A 20,737-nucleotide genomic window follows, 5' to 3' on the forward strand; every position below is an offset into this window, starting at 1 on the left:
GAGTGTTTGCTTTTTCTGTTTGGCAGGTAGGATGGAACAGATTATTTAATACTGTCAGGGCTAAGCTCATTCAAAGTTGAGCATCAGTCCTTATAAAGACTGGTGTATTTCTGGTTAGCACTTACTCTTAGAAAGTAGTCCTTCAGCAACCTCCACCCAGGCCTAGATTTTACTACAGGACCTTTTGCCTTAATGGCTCTGAACCTCTGTGTTTTCCTCAGCTTCAAATCTGAAGTTCTGTTCAGTTTCTCAGTCTCTAAATCTTGCTTGTAAATTGCCAGATGCATTGATAGGAAGGTGGTATTGCATTCACTTCTGTGATTTCCTTTCTCTGGAATCTTGGCTTTTCAAGTCTTTGCTCTTTGATGGCCACCTGATGCCTTCACAGGTGCTTTCCATATGTTATTATCTTTCCTGCTTGATCTCAGTAGGAGAAATGGTCTTTTACAAGTTTGTCTGGCATAGCCAGAAGTCCCATTCACTTTTAATAACCATCTCCTAATTTGATACAATCTAGCATTTATTGAACTCTTCATACATGCCAGGCAGTGACCTAAGTGCTTAAAATTTATCTCATATAATTCTCTCTCTCTCTCTTTCACACACACACACACACACACACACACACACAAAAGAGGTAGTTGCTTTTACCATTTATAGAGAGAGGAACTGAAACACCCAGAGAAGTTCAGTAACTTTCTCAAATTATTAAACAAAGATTCATCTAAGTGAATATAACTCCAAAGCCTATAGACCTAATCACTGTACTGTACTGCCTCCCTCCGAACTTCCTTTTCAAGAAACAACCAAACTGAGGGCACCTTGATGGTACAGTCAGTTAAGCATCTGACTGGGTTTCAGCTCAGGTCATGGTCTCTAGATCCTGATCTGCAGGTCATGAGATTGAGCCCCCTGTTGAGCCTTGTGTCAGGCACCATGCTCAGTGAGGAGTCTGCTTAAATTTCTCTCTCCTTCTCCCTTTACACCTCCCCCTCCTCTTGTGTACCCTCTCTTTCTCTCTCTCTCTCTCAAATAAATAAATAAATCTTTAAAAAAAGAAAAAAAACAGAAATGACTGAACTGCTTCACTTCACTTCAATATCGTAGACGGTCTTTCCTAGCTAGTCATTATTATGCTATAAACCTCTTGAGAGCACAGGAAAGAATGGCTTGCCTTTCCATAGCATTTATTTTATTTATTTTACTAATCTTTTTTTTTAAATATTTTATTTATTTATTTGACAAAGAGAGAGACAGCAGGAGAGGGAATACAAGCAGGGGGAGTGCAAGAGAGAGAAGCAGGATCCCCACTGAGCAGGGAGCCTGATGCAGGGCTGGATCTCAGGCCCTTGGGATCATGTCCTGTGCCGAAGGCAGATGCTTAACGACTGAGCCACCCAGGTTCTCCTGTTTTATTAATATTTTAAAAAATGAAAAGAGGTTGTATGTAGTTTAAAAAAATAAAATAAAATAAAATAAAAATAAAACATGCACCCTTTCTTAAACAACTAGAATTTGGAAAATCACCATTCCCATTTCCTATTCTGTTAATAACCAGCTGTGACCTAGAGCCCATATTCTTCATATTGTCTTTAGTTACTATTGAATAATGATGTTTGTTTGCTTGATTACAGTAGATATAGACCTAAAATTCGGGACCATTGATAATGTAACAAGGTATCTACCTACTCATAGATTTCATTCCAAAAACATTAGGAGTTTGAAATCAGATTTCTTACAATCCTGATGCTGTCTTTTGTAGTATACCATAATATTTCAGAAGTTACATTTCCTCTGATTTGTGTTTCTCTTTTGTATTTTGAATTTATTGCATTATTTCTCCTCTTGTATTTTGAATTTAATGTTACTTTAGATACAAACTAGGGGAGGATGTGATTCTTTTTGTTTCTCTTGCAAATGTGGTTATTTTCTTTTAACCAGCTCATGGAAGGGATAGGGTACTCATCAATTTCAGACAATGCAATTGAAAAAAAGTCATATAATCCTTCTATATGGCAGCAGGGGGAAATCATAGAGAATGTATACCCTACCTGTGAGTCAGCCTATTCTATCCATTTTCTTGGTTGAATACCTTACTGTCTCCTTTAGCAAATCTTAGAGGAGGTCAGTATAGAAGAACTTTATTGTTTATTAAGTAAAATCACTTTCTAATCTATTATATCATTTAAGTATCTAAACTTAATGTACCTTAGTGTAACATCCACTAACTTCCACTGTTTCTGTGGAAGAATGCAGTTAATAAATTACCATTGCCAATTGGATGTAGGTTTAAATGGCACCCTTAATACATTTTGAAAATTTCTTTTAAGACTATTTCTCTTATTTAAACTGTAATGAGTCTTCATTCATGGTGATCATCCTGTAAGTATTGAAAGATGAACACTTGCTGAGCTTGTAGAATTTATGGAAAAAAATAATTCAAGAGAATAAGAGAAACCCAGAAAGAACTGAGCAGTGAAACATTTGCCATTGAAATGAAGTTATTTGCCTTTATGGCTATTGCTCTGTGTGTGAGAACGTTGGACATGTGTTTATATAATACATATGCATCCAAAAAACTTTATAGTTGTGCCAGTAGAATTACTAGAATTAAATATATATACACATATATGTTTGGAATATATACCTATACATTATATATTTATATTCAAATAACATTTATTTAATAAATTTATGATTCAAGGTTGAGAAAACCTAAATGACATAAAATGCTGATTATAAACTCTTAAGAAATCATTCTTAAGATGTAGACACAGATGATTTTACATTATAGTGTTGTCCATATTTTAAATACATGAAATATAAAATGATATCTACATACCTTTCTTTAGAATCTAATTCATTTGCATTTGTGGATAGACTTTTTTTAGTTATATCACATATAAAAGCTCCTGATGTTTTAATTCCTTTTTACTTTTCACAGCGTAAGAAAATGACAAATTGAACCATTTTCTCTTTATAATATTCCAATAACAGGATCTACCTAGAAAAAACAGTTTTAAAAGGAGAAATTTGGGGGCACCTGGTGGCTTAGTAGGTTAAGCGTACAACTCTTGGTTTCAGCTCAGGTCGTGATCTCAGGGTCCTGGGATTGAGCCTCACATTGGACTTCAAGCTTAGTGTGGACTTTGCTTGAAGAATCTCTCTCTCCTTCACCAACTTATGTGCGTGCTCTCTCTCTTCTCTCCCTTTCAAATAAATAAGTAAATCTTTAAAAAAAGAAAAAAGAAACAGAAATTTATTGTAATGCTGGCCCTGCCCCTAGCTGTTGTTTTCTTGGTGAATGTATTTCATCTTTGTGGTGCATTTTCTCCTTGAAGCCTTCCTCCCTTTCATCCCTGAGAGGTCACTGGGAGGTTGCCCTTGCCGATATCAAGCCACATCCTATCCTCCTGCTCTCACGCTCCATGGCCATAGAGCTCCTTTGTCTCTCCTTGAGGAGAAAGGACTGTGCATTCCTCTCGTCTTCCTAAGCCCAAGTAGTTTCCCAATCCCCACTCTTTTCCTCTTGTGTTTTATTCCCAGGCCATGTGTAGGCAAGCTCCCTCATCTACCTGTAGGCCCAGATAAAGTTCCCAGCATGGTTTTACTGTCTTGAGCCCCACTGCACAGCCTTCTTCAGACAGTCATCTGCCTCAGTGTCTTATTTTATATGAAGCTCCAACTCTAGTTGTTAGTTCATTTGGGGCACTCTTTAAATCAGAGCTCACAGTGATTGTGTGTGTGTGCATGTGTGAGTGTGTGTTTGCAAAATGGACATGTTGCCAACATTTAAATATCAGAGGGTTTTAAATAAGAATACAGATTTGCATTGCCCCTTGAAAAATCAGAAGCCCTTGATCACTTGCTCTGCATTTCTATGTAGCAATAGTTCACTGGGAAGTGTACTTAAGTTATGTTCCCTCCAGTCTCTCCCACAGCAGTTTCTTTGTTCTTACCCCAGGCTAGCACTAGTTTATATAAAGATTCAGCTTGAAACTCCTCGTTTAATAGAGGGGCTGTCCTTACTTATTAGCCATATGTTTTTCTGCTTCCAGATTCTCTATAGGCTGTGATTATGGAGATGGGGGAGAGAGGGTGTTAAGAACATATCTTTAAGTCTGAGAAACAAACTGAGGGTTTTGGAGGGGAGAGAAGCAGGGGGTTGGGTGAGCCTGGTGGTGGGTATTATGGAGGGCACGTATTGCATGGAGCACTGGGTGTGGCGCATAAACAATGAATTTTGGAACACTGAAAAAAATTAAATTAAATTAAAAACAACCAAAAAAGAACATATCTTTGGCTTATGGCTCTCTTGCTTTCATACCCAAGTGCTCAATACCCGGCATATGAAAGGAGTTTGGTAACTGTAAGCTTAAAAAAGACCAAAATAGTTGTGCAAAATGTTAACAACATGCAGGAAAGCAAGTGGATTTTTATATTGTCAAATTTAATTGAAAGCCTTTCTATTCGAAAGGCAGTTTTCAGACAACCAAGCACTAATACTGAGGACTTTATGTGTTGTTTTGATCATAATAAAGAAAAGCGTGACTTCTTATAATTGGATGCCCTACTGAGTAACGGAGAAACCAGATCTGACATTTAAAGGTGATGAGGTAGGAAGTTAAAGGCTGAATGCAGGTGAGAATGGGCAAAATAGTAAGCCTTGGGTTTTCTTCAATGTATATATGTTAACCTGCTTGACACCATGTTGCTAATTAGCGAGTGAACAAAAATGAGTTTAGGGTAATTCTTCTCCAGTGATAGGCATGTGATTCATACTTTGGAAGGCACACTATGCAATCAAGCCCTTGCTGATATGCTGTGCCGCCTATTAGATAGATAGCTGGGTCCATAATGGAAACAAATGAATGTTTTGGTGAGGATTGCCATGCAGAAGAGAGAGGGATATAAAATCCCATTAGCTCTGATTCAAGCAGCATGCTGTTACCTCCCTAACTGTTTCAGAGATAGAGGTAAAACTTCACGTTTTATGGGTCATGTTGGGCCCCTGTGTCCTGGAGAATGACACCACAGCATGGAAGAGACAACAGCTTTTGTCTCTGAACCTTCCCCTGCAGACCAGCGTGCTCTGCCCTACCTTGGCCTATCCCTAATATTTTTTTTCTGTCTTAATTTCAGCTGCTTATTGCAACTCCTTTCTGTGTCTATATACTTCATTTGCTTCATTATATCACTTATAGAAAAATTTATACTTACTTAAATAATAAACTTTTCTGTGTTCTGCAAAATGGAATGAAAATTAAAACACCTAAAAAAATAAGAATTTATAAATGCTTGTGTAAGCTGAAATGGAAGCATATTTCAGCTGGTGTTAATGTTCCTTTTCTATAACTATCCTGTGGAATGAATGTAATTGTAAAAGTCATTATCAGAAATTTATGATTCAATACAAATCATACAGAGACCGAGTGAAAATTTAGCTTTGCTTCAAACATAAAAAGGCAGCTATTAGAGGCACTTGAAAATAATGAAGGTACATTCTTTTTTTCTTAAAAAAAAAAAAAAAGCTTCTATAGTTTAGAGTTGGTACTATTTCAGAATGGCTTCCTGAAAACCCTAGGAACTAACTTAGGAAACATTTTTTTAAAGATTTTATTTATTTATTTGATAGAGACACAGTGAGAAAGGGAACACAAGCAGAGGGAGTGGGAGAGGGAGAAGCAGGCTCCCCACCGAGCAGGGAGCCCGATGTGGGGCTCCATTCTAGGACCCTGGGATCACAACCCGAGCCTAAGGCAGACACTTAATGACTGAGCCATCCAGGCACCCCATTTAGGAAATATTTTGAGTATGACTGGAAATTTGTAGAAAGGATAAAAAAATATATATACTGCTTCCCATAAAGCAAAATTTTTAGAGTGCTTGGACATCATCATTGGCCCTAGCTTCTCTGACTTGAGTACTTCATATCCTTGTACATAGAGAGTCTTCTATAGAATAGGTGGCTTTCTTATGCTAATGACAGAGCAGACCCTCTCTTATGCTAATTTGTGTGATACTGACTATAATTCTAGATGGTTTATTTATACACAGATACACACCCCACACACACAATTGCTCTGTTGCTATTAGTCAAAATAATTCAAGTTCAATGTGACTTTTAACAGTCCTCCTGATTCATCCTAATGGTCCCTAAATTAAATACTCACATGGAATCCTGCAGACTGGTCTGACTTGCTCACAGAGAGCTGACACAGCCCGATTCCTTACCCACAGTAAGTGAGCGGATGAATGATCCTTTTAGAGAACAGCCCCATGCCTTTGATGTCTGGAAATAAAAAGATTACAGTCCAAGAAAGCAAGGTAAAAAGGATATATGACAATCTCAGATGGAAAGAGACAGACTATTTCTGAAAGAAATCCATGAGAAAACTTGGAATTGTTCGTCTTTTCCTCACTAATCTTTTACCATATGAAGCATTTAATTCACTTGTCAAAAGTAGTGTTTTCAAAACCTTATGTGCAATTGTTTCATAAATGGCTTGGTGCCTTCTTGGAAAATGTAGGGAACTAAGAGCTTCTTGCACATTTTCTTTTAATATTTAATAAAATACATAATAAAGGACCCCAGTTTTAGAAAATCTGTACTTGTATTCATGAACCCTGTAAAAGTTTAAAGAAAAACATTTGAGGCCAGTGGTATTGCCATAAAATTATCCTTTTCCAAATCTTCTGCTTCTCATCTGTCCATCTCTGGACGTCTCAGTACTCTTCTCCAGTGCTGCCCAGGTGGCCCTTCTCATGGACAGACAACTCCTTTCCCACGGCCTGCAGTCTGAAAGCACCCCCCAGGTGTACAACACAGTGACCCCAATGAAGAGCTCAACACCATTCATTCAGACCAAGGCTGTGGTGACATCATTGGTTCTCCTCTTTCTCACACCCTCCTCAAATCCGTGGCCTGGCTTCATAGCAGTGCTTTCACAACTCACCTGGAATCCATCTTTCCATCACTTCCATCTCCTACATGCATCACTCTAGTGTAGTCCAAGCCACCCATCTCTTTTCCAGAAAACCGTGATACCTTCCTAACTAGCTTCTGCGTCTCCCTTTACCCCCCGCAGTCATGATCACACAGAAGCCAGGGTGATTGGTCTTTTGCAGATGTAAAAGAACATCCTTCCTCTGTTCAAAACCCTCTAAACCTTCACTCTACAATGTGAAATCAACCTCAGTCATTGCCATAATCTGTGGGGAATGCATGCTCCCTATCATCTACCTCCACCACCTCTCATCTCCTTTGACAATCTTAGTTCCTCCTCCTTCTCCAGTGATAACCTTTTAATTCTGAAAGACACCAAAAACAATTAAGTCAAAACCTTTGCCTGTACTGGTCCTTCTACTCAGAGTTTTCCTCAAATATCCACATGGCGACCTCATGACTACAGAAAAGTCATCTCATCACAGAAACTTTCTGTGACTCCTTCTCTTAAGGAAGGCCCCATCCCCTTCTCTCTCATCTTGCAGAGGGAAATTACAGTCACAGATGTTGGAGAATGAAAGCAAGTGACAAATACAAGTTAGCAAAGATTTCATACTGAATCCTGATCAGGCATGTATGAATAATGCTACTTAGCAATTGTGACTTAGTGGTCATTAGGGTATACAAAATATAACTGGAACTGGAAATATTGTCTGTGTTTTTTTCTAATTTTTGTCTTTTCTTCTTTAATTATAAGTCTGTCTTTTTAAAAAGATTTTTATTTGAGAGAGAGAAAAAAAGCACAAGTAGGTGGGGAGAGGCAGAAGGAGGAGGGAAGCAGTGTCCCCACTGAGCAGGGAGCCTGATGGGGGGCTGGATCCCAGGACCCTGAGATCATGACCCCAGCCAGAGGCAGTCACTTAACCAATTAAGCCACCCAGGCAGCCCTATAAGTCTGTCTTAAATATAAATTACACTTATATTAGCACTTTTTCCTCAACATTGTATATAAAACTGGGTAATATATAATGTCCACTAAGAAAAGGAGTTACATATATTACATATATTACTGAGTATGGCTTAGTAATCACTAAATAAAGTATGTCAGAGTTTCATTTAGTAAATGAAACTTTAGGGACAGAAATGTTGGTTTGGTTTTGTTTCTGCTGTCCAAATACCAGATTACTTCTTTAAAAAATATATATTTATTTTTTATTTATTTATTTTAGAGAAAGAAAGAGAGCAAGAGAAGAGGGGAGGAGGGAGAGGTACAAGCAGACTACACAATGAGTGCGAGCCAGTTTCAGGGCTCAATTTCACAACCCTGAGATCATGACCCAAGCCAAATCAAGAGTTGAACACTTAACTGTCTGTCAAAATATTCTTAATGCTGGTTAAGAACTGGACATACTGACATACAATTGGCAATACTGTAACATTGTTTAAGAACAGACTAATTTAGTACATAAAGAGAAAATTTTATCTTACATTTACTTGTTTGGAGATAATTCCATAAATTTCAGATACATTAAAATTTCCTCTTCATTGGTTAATTTCAACAAAATAGCCCTTTTATAATTTCATGATGTCACGGGACAAAAATGAGTAGTACAGCGCTTATTATAACTTCTGCCCAAGTTATTCTCCTGGCTTCTCATTTCTATGCTGTTTATTATGTTTTATACAACAAGATCGGATCAAATATGGTCTTAAATGAATTATCCAGAGGTGGCCCATGGTCTGCTTATTCCACTTGAAGATTTTTGGTACATTTATCCTTCCCTTGTTGTTTCTTGGCCCATTATTTATTGCAGATGGTTTCATGCCCATTTTTATGTCTGTAAAACTGGTAATAAAGATAGTAATCATATCTCCATTGATTCTTTTCTAAATCTAGAAAAATTGGCTTTAAGACTTTGTCTCATTTGTAACTATTTCATATATTCTGAATGTTTTAATTTTTTTAAACTGTAAATGTTAAAAATGTCTGTCATATTCAGATTTGGGTTCCACTGAGGTTTAAATTAGGAAATGTGACCTTGAGATGACCCATAATAATTCATAAGTTTTCCATATCGGTTTCAATCAGAATAGTGAAGTTCAGCATCCATTAACGCTTGCCAAGTTTCGCTATCTATTAATCAACAGTGGTTTGTTAAATATATATTTACTGTGTACCTATTTGTCCTTCTCTAGACATTGGATGTATAAGACCCCTTGTAAACAGGATTTTTTTAAAAAGCCATGAAAAGTAATATAAAGTATTTTAGGAAAACAAATGATACAAGAAGAGTCTCAATTCCTGAAATGACAGCCAGCACTGAATGTATTCATGGTGCGCCTATATGTGCAATGAGATTTCGCATTCAGCATCAGTTACTTTCCCTGAGAATCTATTTACTTTCATCCTCAAGCTGCTGTCTATAAGACCAGGAACTCTCTTGTCACTCTAGCTCATCTAAAGCGCTAAACAGATGTTATGTTTTGCTATTGTATGCCTTTCTTCTCTGATATTTCCCGCTCGGTCCTTCATCTCCATCACCTACTTTTATCCAGTAAATAGGATGATCACACTCCCCGCCCCCACCCCTAAATGATATTCAAATCTAACACATAGCAATCTGCTTTTTCTTTTCCAGATTCCTGTCTTGGTCACACAGATAAGTTCGACCAATCACCCAGTGAAAGTGGGGCTGTCTGATGCCTTTGTCGTTGTCCACAGGATCCAGCAAATTCCCAGTATGTAGAAGGGTAATTGCAAAATCTGAGCCTGCTGTGGGGTAAATTTAAAGGAGACTGACTTCAGGCCGTTGTGATACATTGAGTAACAGAATCACTTAACCAATTGCTGTTTGAAAATTATATTGTTTGGTTTATAACTCTTCTTGGCGTTTGCTATCTCTCTGGTACTCTTCAACTAATAATTTAGGTAAAGTGAAATTAAACAGCCAGGCCAACAGTGTATAATTTTGTTTTCTTTGGGATCATTAGCTTGGTGACATAGGTATATTTCTGTCATTAATAAGAAGAGCATAAAGGAACGACAGATTATTTGACTGACGGGCGTATGAGTTTTATTTGTTTGGTTTTTTTTTGGCTTAAATTTATCAGCAAAAGAGTAGCTTTATGCCATTTTTATGTCTATCATGTTTGTATAACAGTCTAAAGAAAGATGAAAGAAAAAGTATAAATTGAAGTAAATAAGAGCTTTGGTTGAGCTATACCTACTAAAGAAGATAAGTATTTTGGTTGTTTAAGTCATTTTCACTTATCTAGCCTAGTTTCCATTTGTAGAATAAAAGCATATGTGTTACTTGGGCAGCTGTTCATCATATTAGAAATTCAGATTTTTAGAAATTCAGAATATTAGAAATTCAGAAAACCACCATTGGTAGTAGTTCTGATCATGTATTTAGCCATCATTTGAAAATTTCTATTTTTTTTAATTAACATATAATGTATTCTTTGCCCCAGGGGTCCAGGTCTGTGAATTGCCAGGTTTACATACTTCACAGCACTCACCATAGCACATACCCTCCCCAATGCCCATAACCCAACCACCCACTCCATACCCCCTCCCTGCAGCAATCCTCAGTTTGTTTTGTAAGATTAAGAGTCTCTTATGGTTTGTCTCCCTCCCGATCCCATCTTGTTTCATTTTTTCCTTCTCTTCCCCCCCAAACCCTCCAATCTGTCTCTCAAATTCCTCATATCAGGGAGATCATATGACAATTGTCTTTCTCTGTTTGACCTATTTTGCTCAGCATAATGCCCTCTAGTTCCATCCAAGTCATTGCAAATGGCAAGATTTCATTTCTTTTGATGGCTGCATAGTATTCCATTGTATATATATACCTCACCTTCTTTATCCATTCATCTGTTGATGGACATCTAGGTTCTTTCCATAGTTTGGCTATTGTCGACGTTGCTGCTATAAACATTCGGGTGCATGTGTCCCTTCGAATGACTACATTTGCATCTTTAGGGTAAATACCCCCCATAGTGCAATTGATGGGTCATACTGCTTATGGGTCTGTTCAGGCTTTCTATTTCTTCCTGGTTCAGTTTTGGTAGTTTGTATGTCTCTAGGAATGAATCCATTTCTTCCAGATTCTCAAATTTGCTGGCATATAGTTGCTCATAGTATATTCTTATAATTATTTGTATTTCTTTGGTGTTGATTGTGATCTCTCCTCTTTCATTCATGATTTTATTTATTTGGGTCCTTTCTCTTTTCTTTTTGATAAATCTGGCCAGGGGTTTATCAATCTTATTAATTCTTTCAAAGAACCAGCCCCTAGTTTTGTTGATTTGTTCTACTGTTTTTTTGGTTTCAATTTCATTAATTTCTGCTCTGATCTTTCTTATTTGTCTTCTCCTGCTGAGTTTAGGCTTTCTTTGCTGTTCTTTCTCCAGCCCCTTTAAGTGTAGTGTTAGGTTGTGTATTTGAGACCTTTCTTGTTTCTTGAGCAAGGCTTGTATCGCTATATACTTTCCTCTCTGGACTGCCTTTGCTGTGTCCCAAAGATTTTGAACATTTGTGTTTTCATTACCATTTGTTTCCATGAATTTTTTCAATTCGTCTTTAATTTCCTGGTTGATCCATTCATTCTTTAGTAGGATGCTCTTTAGCCTCCATGTATTTTGGTCCTTTCCAACTTTCCTCTTGTGATTGAGTTCTAACTTCAGAGCACTGTGGTCTGAAAATGTGTGGGGGAATGATACCAATCTTTTGGTACCAGTTGAGACATGATTTGTGACCCAGGATATGATCTATTCTGGAGAATGTTCCATGTGCACTAGAGAAGAATGTGTATTCTGTTGCTTTGGGATGGAATGTTCTGAATATATCTGTGATGTCCATCTGGTCCAGTGTATCATTTAAGGCCTTTATTTTCTTGTTGATCTTTTGCTTGGATGATCTGTCCATTTCAGTGAGGGGGGTGTTAAAGTCCCCTACTATTATTGCATTACTGTCGATGTGTTTCTTTGATTTGGTTATTAATTGGTTTATATAGTTGGCTGCTCCCATGTTAGGGGCATAGACATTTAAAATTGTTAGATCTTCTTGTTGGAGAGACCCTTTGAGTATGGTATAGTGTCCTTCCTCATCTCTTATTATAGTCTTTGGCTTAAAATCTAACTTATCTGATATAAGGATTGCCACCCCAGCTTTCTTTTCATGGTAAATTGTTTTCCACCCTCTCATTTTAAATCTGGAGATGTCTTTATGTCTAAAATGATTTTCTTGGGACGCCTGGGTGGCTCAGTTGGTTAAGCCGCTGCCTTCGGCTCAGGTCATGATCCCAGGGTCCTGGGATCGAGTCCCACATCGGGCTCCTTGCTCAGCAGGGAGCCTGCTTCTCTCGCTGCCTCTGCCTGCCTCTCTGCCTGCTTGTGTGTACTCTCTCTCTGACAAATAAATAAATAAAATCTTTAAAAAAAAAAAATAAAATGAGTTTCTTGTAGGCAGCATATTGATGGGTTTTGTTTTTTTATCCATTCTGATACTCTGTGTCTTTTGATTGGGACATTTAGTCCATTTACATTCAGGGTAACTCTTGAGAGATATGAATTTAGTGCCCTTGTATCGCCTGTAAGGTGACTGTTACTGTATATTGTCTCTGTTCCTTTCTGATCTACTACTTTTAGGCTCTCTCTTTGCTTAGAGGACCCCTTGCAATATTTCCTGTAGGGCTGATTTGATGTTTACAGATTCTTTTAGTTTTTGTTTGTCCTGGAAGCTTTTTATCTCTCCTTCTATTTTCAATGATAGCCTAGCTGGATATAGTATTCTTGGCTGCATGTTTTTCTCATTTAGTGTTCTGAATATATCATGCCAGTTCTTTCTGGCCTGCCAGGTCTCTGTGGATAAGTCTGATGCCAATCTAATATTTTTACCATTTTATGTTATGGACTTCTTATCCCGAGCTGCTTTCAGGATTTTCTCCTGCCATTAAGACTTTTAAGTTTTACTATTAGATGATGGGGTTTGGACCTATTTTCATTGATTTTGAGGGGGCTCCCTGTGCCTCCCGAATTTTCATTCTTGTTCCTTTGCCATATTAAGAAATTTTCTACAGTAATTTGCTCCAATATACCATCTGCCCCTCTCTCTCTTTCTTCTTCTTCTGGAATCCCAATTATTCTAATATTGTTTCATCTTATGGTATCATTTATCTCTTGAATTCTCCCCTCATGGTCCAGTAGTTGTTTGTCTCTCTTTTGCTCAGCTTCTTATTCTCCATCATTTGGTCTTCTATATCACTAACTCTCTCTTCTCCCTCATTTATCCTAGCAGTAAGAGCCTCCATTTTTTTATTGTACCTCATTAATAGCTTTTTTAAATTTCAGCTTGGTTAGATTTTAGTTCTTTTATTTCTCCAGAAAGGGCTTTTATTTCCTCCAGACAGGGTTTCTCTAATATCTTCAATGCCTTTTTTGAGCCCTGCTAGCACCTTGATAATCATCATTCTGAACTCTAGATCTGACATATTACCAATGTCTATATCGATTAGGTGCCTAGCCATCAGTACTATCTCTTGTTCTTTTTTTTTTTTTTTGTGGTGAGTTTTTCAGCCTTGTCATTTTATCCAGATAAGAATATATGAACGAGAGCATGAAATACTAATAGGATGGCAAAGACCCCAGAAAAATGTACTGTAACCAAATCAGAAGCAACCCCAAATTAGGGGGAGAAGAAAGGGGGTAAAAGGAAATTTTAATTTTTTATTTTATTTTATTTTATTTTTGGTAAAAGGAAATTTTTTTTAAAAATTTTAAAAATTAAAAATATATATATTTTATATCTATATCTAGATATAGATATAGATATATCTATATCTATATCTATCTATATCTATCTATATATATATATATATATTAGACTGGTGAATAAAACAGAGCCACCCACTTGATTTTGGGTGTATTTTGGTCTCTTAGAAGAAACTACCTCCCAAAATTTTAAAGAAAGAAATACTTATATATATACAAAAGTAAGGGTAAACATGATGAAGGGATGGAATATGACTATAAAGATGAAAATTTTAAAAAAATTCTAAAAAAGGAATTGATAAGATATATTGGTTGGAAAAAGAAAGAAAACTAAAGTGGAGAGAATTTGCTCAGGCTGGAGACTAGATCAAAGCCCTGTGCTATTTTTAGGGTTTATTTTGATCTACTAGAAGAAATTGTATCCCAAAGTTTTTTAGAAGGAAAAATCCCTTCTAAAAAATGTGTACAAAAAGTAAAGTTAGATACAATGAAGAATAAAATATGACTATAATAATGAAGGTTTAAAATTTCTTTTTAGAAAGGTATAATGAAGGTTTAAAAATATTTTTTTAGAAAGGTATTGTTAAGATAAACTAGTTAAAAAACATTAAAAGAGGAAAAGTTTAAAAATTAGAAAAAGAAAAAAATAAAATTAAAAAAATTAATTAACTTTGCAAGACTAAAGAATCATGGGGAGAAAGCCATGAATTCCATGCTTTGCTTTCCCCTCTTCTGGAATTCCATTGTTCTCCTTGATCAATGAACTTGGTCTTGGCTGGATGTTCTTGCTGATCTTCTGGGGGAGGGGCCTGTTGTAATGATTCTTAAATGTCTTTGCCCGAGGCAGAATTGCACCACCCTTGCCAGGGGCTGGGCTAAGTAATCCGCTTGGATTCGCTCTCGGGAGCTTTTGTTCCCTGAACGCTTTCCATAGAGCTCTGGAAGATGGGAATGAAAATGGTGGCCTCCCAATCTCCAGCCCAGAGGAGCCGAGAACTCGGGGCCCCACTCCTCTGTGCGCCCTTGGAGAAAAGCAATCAATCACTCCCATGTCCCTGGTCTCCAGCCACACTCTGTGCTCACCTGGCCTGTGACTGAGCATTTCTATCTCTGGCACACAGCCCCATCTGGAGTCTCCAAACCCAGCAGATTCCTGCCACTCTGCTCTTCTGGCAGATGAAGGTGGGTGTCCCCAGATCTGCCACTTGTGGGGTCCCTGCTCAAAGAGCAGTGGTCCATCTGTGCCACAGATCACAGTTTAAAATAACCCCGAGCTGAGAGCTCACTCCTCAGCCCCGTGTCTGTAGTTGGCTTCCCCGCTCTAATACCTGTGAGCTCTGTTACACTCAGATACCCCCCATCCTTCTCTGAACCCCGTGGGACCTGAGACTACACTGTCCCGGTGAGGGCTCTACCCCTGCTTAGCCTCTAGAGCAATGTCCCTCAGCGGAGCAGACTTCTAAAAGTTATGATTTTGTGCTCCGTTGCTCCACTGCTTGCCAGGAGCCGGCCCCTCCCAACTCGGTCTATGTTCCCCTTGGTTTGGATTCACTTCGCATGTCCTACCTTTCAGAAAGTAATCGATTTTCTGTATCTAGAATTGCTGCTCTTCTTCTCTTCGATCTCCTATTGGGTTTGTAGGTGTTCAGAATGGTTTGATAACTATCTAGCTGAACTCCTGGGACCTGATGTCATCTCAGTCTGCTACTCCTCTGCCATCTTGACTCCTCAGTCTCTGAAAATTTTTATTTTTTTTAAACCTCTGTTTCAGGAAGACTCCTGAGAGATGCTTTAGTGTGTTACTACTGAAGATGTTTGTGTCCTAGACTTGCTTATTTAAGCAAGAGATGATAATAAAATGCATCTCATGCTTAGATCATTTCTTTCCCTTTTTTGTTCAGAGACCTTATATTTCACTGTAGGGATAGACCTAATTTATCACATGCCTATGCTATTTGGTCTTCCTTTGAACTAATTCTGTTTAAGTATGCCATCTCTCAAATACAGAAGGTAAATGGAGTGGAAATTATTTAGACTTCAAATTCTAGGACTTTTTTGGATTGGCTGGAAATGTAGTAAGTATCTTACAAGTACGATTTAGAATAATTTTCATCTGCAGGAATAATGCTTCATGAAGAATGTGAATCTTCCATGGCAGTTTCTCCTTATTAGCTGAGAATTACTGGGAAGTAACATTCGAGGGAACTGTTAAATCAAGGCAGATTTTCTAGAAACAGAATTATACTGTGAACAAAGCAAGGATATATTAGCATGTGTAGGCACATAAAGACATCCTCTTAAATAAGAGGCCATGTTCTGGGAGAGCCAGCTGACTCCCCTTTGAGGACAAGTGTTTTTCACATTCCTACTTTCAGAGATGTTAAATCAAGCATGACTTGAGTCAATTATTACACGAGTAAAACACTGGTTTTAGTTTGTGAGTGCTTTTCTTTTGAGAAAGTATGTTATTTTCAGCTTTCTCAAAAGACATCTTGGTCTACATTGATGTTCTGGTATACTATTGTTTAGACCAAAAGACCCATACAAGTACAAAAGAAAAAAAAAATTTACAAATGTATTTTAATATGCAAATATTCTCTCAGAACTGAAGCATGGTAGAATTGTGCTTACACCGTAGAACCCAAATTGCAATTTTTCATCCCTTGTTATAAGGTAATAAGATAACCGTTATGTTTTGAGGAAAAATATCTTTCCCAAATATAAATTTTTTGAATAAATTGCCAAAATTTATATGCATTTTGGGAACAGATTATGTCTGAAGTTGAGACTCAGCATTCATCTAAAAAAATTACACAAGTTTAGGGAAAAACTTCCCTCAGGCAAGCTGCCTGCTGGAATGCAATTTGCATTTCCTGTTGACCTCACTGTTCCCCATCCTGAGAAAAGTAGCGAAGAAAGAATGGAAGTTCTGAGTTTCAAATCCACTTATCCCTGCCTTTAGAAGGGACCCTATTTCAGCAAGAAAACTGGAATTGATGTGTTCTATTTAAAAATCTTTTGGGGAACAGAAAAATTTATATCTCCTTCAAAATCTGTTCCCACATTTATAAGGTATAACAGTATCTGTTACATGAGCTTCTCTACAGAAGGAGAGATATGGTTGCATTGTATTCTCAGCCTTAAAAAAAAAAAAAAAAACTTATTTATGCCAGAGATTAGCTTAACCCAAAATGAGCATAATATGTTATACTTTTTCCTGAGATTGTAAGATGATTCCTGGAGATTTGTGTGTTACCTATTTGTGCAGTCAGAATTTAGATAAATATTTAAATCCTTTTCAACATTCTGCTCTCTTATTTAAAAACCCTGATTTTTTAGGAGTCATCCTCACAGGGAATTTAAATAGTTCATCTCTGTTCCCCCATTTTCTTCTCCTAAGTGAATTTAGGGAAAAACTGATCATTATCCTAAATAATGAGCAGTTTCGTTTCTTCTCTATTGCAAGGTGCATTACATAGGACCCTGTTCTCATAAGATCAATTTTCTGTTCTTTTCATCATTTTGGTTACACAGGTTATAGAGCCTAGATCCTCAGCTTAATCTACCCATGGCAACATGGGAATGTAAGCTATAACCTTGCGAATAATTTTTCCCAGTGGGACCACATTTGCTATACCATTCTTATCAGTTGGTGAAAGTTTGATAAAGCATTTGAATAGCTGGTAGGTAGGTTTAACTTATTTATTATGAAGTTTTCTCCCAACCATTTCATCATAATGTCAACAACAAAAAACTTGTTTTTCAGTTCTTTAAAGACTTCCAAATAGTAAATGATTTCAGTGCAACTTTCAAGCATAATTTATTACTCTTTCAAAAAATAAATCAGGTGATCTGATAGTTTAAAATATCAAAGGGAATTCAGGCATTGTTAGTAAATTTGTAAACACTTCTGAAGTTACAAAGGAAATTCCTTTGCTCCTTCCAGAAAGAAGAAAAAAAAAGAAAGAAAAAACTGCATGGTGAAATTAACCCTTATCTAAAAACTAAAATAAAAGATAAAATTTAGTTAGCAGTCCAGAAAGAATAAGGGATACTGTAGTGGGAATACTAATCATGAGGCCTTGCACATCTTATTTAATTCTTATAACTTAACATGCAAGATGGTCATCTTAATACCTATGATGCAAAGCATATGTAGCATGCAGTGTTTGCACCAAGCAAGCACTGTGTTAGTGTCCTTATTTACCCTTCCTTTATCAGCATTAGCATTGTCACAGGGTGCCTGGGTGGCTCAGTCGGTTAAGCCAGAACCAGTTGGTTCTGCTCATCGGTTCTGCACGCCGGGCTCCCTGCTCAGTGGAGAGCCTTCTTCCTCTCCCTCTGCCCGCTGCTCCCCCTGCTTGTATGCTCTCTCCCTATCTCTCGCTATCAAATAAGTAAATCTTTTACTTATTTTAAAGATTTTAAATCTTTTTTAAAAACCCCAAAACAAAAAACATTGTCACTTTAAAAAGATAGTGATGCAAAGATGTCCACATCTAGAACAAGTGCTCATGAGAATGGGTCTACGGGGGATTTCCACTAGAAAACACCTCGGCACCCTCTCTCTGAAACTCATCCTTTCTTTTTTTTTTTTTTTCTTTTTTTTTCTTTTTTTTTTTTTAAGATTTTATTTATTTATTTGACAGAGAGAGATCACAAGTAGGCAGAGAGGCAGGTAGAGACGGGGGAAGCAGACTCCCTGCTGAGCAGAGAGCCTGATATGGGGCTCAATCCCAGGACCCTGAGATCATGACCTGAGCCAAAGGCAGAGGCTTAACCCACTGAGCCACCCAGGTGCCCTGAAACTCATCCTTTTTAAGTATCGTTTGGTTTTTGACTTCTCAGTGTGTCTGTCTGTCCAGAGGTCTCTACATCACCTTCTGTTTTTCATAAAATATTTTGTAGAATTTTAGAAACAAAAAGAACACAGAGATCAGCTGTTTCAGTCTCCACAGGTACACATCTGAAAGATAGGTCTACGTACAATGACTTCAGTTATTCATTACAGAAATCCAGATGTAATAACATACTTGTGATGATAAACATAGTGCACATTAATTCAAAGAAATTTGTAAAATAATCACGAATACAAAGGAGAAAATTTAATTGGTCTCTAAATCTACCACAGAGAGATACCAATAATGTTTCCCTATATCTGCATCCAAACTCGTGTTTATAGTAGACACACACGCAAACACACGCACATTAAGAAAATTGGCATTGGGCTATAAATATTTTTTACCCCTTTTTCTCTTAATGTATGTATAACACATCTCTTTCTGCACTGCTAAATACCTGTCTAAAATGTGGCCATTAATAGCTGCAACAAATTCCTTTATTTCATAATTTATGTGACATGTCTGAACACTGGTTTGTCATGTTGGTTGCTTTTCATATTAATTATCAGTAAAACGGTGCTGCACATTTTTGTTTATAAATGTTGACACAACTCTTTAAAAATGAATATGTGGCCATTGACGGTTAATAGTTCTTTTGTGTGTACTTTGACAAGTTGCTGTCTCTAAAGGTTGTACCAATTTACTTCCCCACAAGCTTTTTATTAGATATCCCGTTTCCCCAGATGCTCCCAGATGCTATTATCATTTTTAAACCTTGCAAATTTGATCAGCAGAACATGATATTTCATTGTTGCTTTAATATTCTTTTGATTACCAGAAAGTTTTCACATTGTCCTGTATTCATAGGTCATGTGTCATTTCCATAATTTCTCGTTAAATAGCTTTATTAAGCAATTCTCAACCTCTGCTTATGTCCTTCCAAATTCTTTTCCTCAGCGTGCAGAGATCTTCCCGGATAAACATACAGTTCTCACTAGTACCAGCCATACTTGTTGGTTTCTCTCTGCTCCAACTTTAACAGTGAATTTCCATCTGAATCTCTAGGCTGCTGACCTTCTCCATCGCGCCTCACCTTTTCTGTGCCTTCAGAGCTTAAAGAGCATAACATTTCCAGCAAGAAAACCCAGAAAATCCACTCCTACCTTCACGGTTCTTTTATTTGGGAACCTAAAGCAAAGCCGTCTTAGTAATATGAAAGTTAGTTTTACACACACACAGAATTCTTGTCCAAGAAACCACGCAGAAAACCTGCCGACCTAACTTGAAATGGTTCTTCTCTAAGTTAACAATAACGGCTACTTCTGAGTCCTTGGGAACGCTCCGCTTTATTCTTATCGCTATCCCCGCATTATCTGCATCTTTCTTCACATCCATCCCTTCCTCAGCAGCATCTGCTGTCTGCAATTTATTGACAATGTTCCTGCTACAACTTGCCTTCGCTTTGTTTGTTGTTACTACTGTTCACAGCTCAATAAGAAATGTTAGCATTTTCAATGGTAAAAGTCACAGCTAATTTGGAGAGTAAATGTATTGTAGATAGTCAGAGATTCAGTGAACTCTTAGAGGACCGTTGTATATAGTTTGTCATATGTGGTCTCTTTATAAGCTTTACAGGCCTGGTAGCAATTTTTCAAACTTGACCAAAATTGTGTTTATAGACTTTAAAAAAAAAAAAGAACCTTAACAAACAAAAAGAGAGATGATTTGTTTTTTATTCCGCAGAATGTCTTAAATTTTAATTGTCAGAGAACATAATAGCATAGACCAGTAGCGTCTAATGGAACTTTCTGCACTGATAAAATATTCTAAATCTAAACTGTTCAGTATTGGTTTTACTGGTGCGTTTGGCTGCCAGCACTTGAAATGTGGCTAGTGACATTTGGGAATTGAATTTTTAATTTTATTTCCTTAATTAATTTTAATTTAAAGAGATACATGTGACTAGTGGTTACCATATTGGACAGGGTAATAATGGGCCATATATGCATATTTAAATAAAATATTTATTGCAGATGTAATATTTACAGAACATACATTTTATTTCTAACTTGCCTTGAAAAAAACCTTAGAACTTTTGATATGATTAAATAATACATTTTCAAATATAAATATTTCATTATAACTGATCTTCCCCCAAGTAAAACAATTTGTAATT

At 37.1% G+C, this 20,737-nt stretch overlaps 1 protein-coding gene across 1 annotated transcript in view; it reads left to right on the plus strand.

Moving 5' to 3' along the window:
* Window positions 1-20,737, plus strand: part of PLXDC2 (plexin domain containing 2) — a 446,156-nt gene that overhangs the window by 315,617 nt on the left and 109,802 nt on the right. The window contains exon 7 of the mRNA XM_080812133.1: window positions 9,586-9,685. Within this exon, the coding sequence (XP_080668259.1) occupies window positions 9,586-9,685 (100 nt within the window). The remainder of the gene's footprint in view (window positions 1-9,585; window positions 9,686-20,737) is intronic.

The sequence above is a fragment of the Martes martes genome (assembly GCF_963455335.1).
Source record: "Martes martes genome assembly, chromosome: 8".
Classification (NCBI taxonomy): domain Eukaryota; kingdom Metazoa; phylum Chordata; class Mammalia; order Carnivora; family Mustelidae; genus Martes; species Martes martes.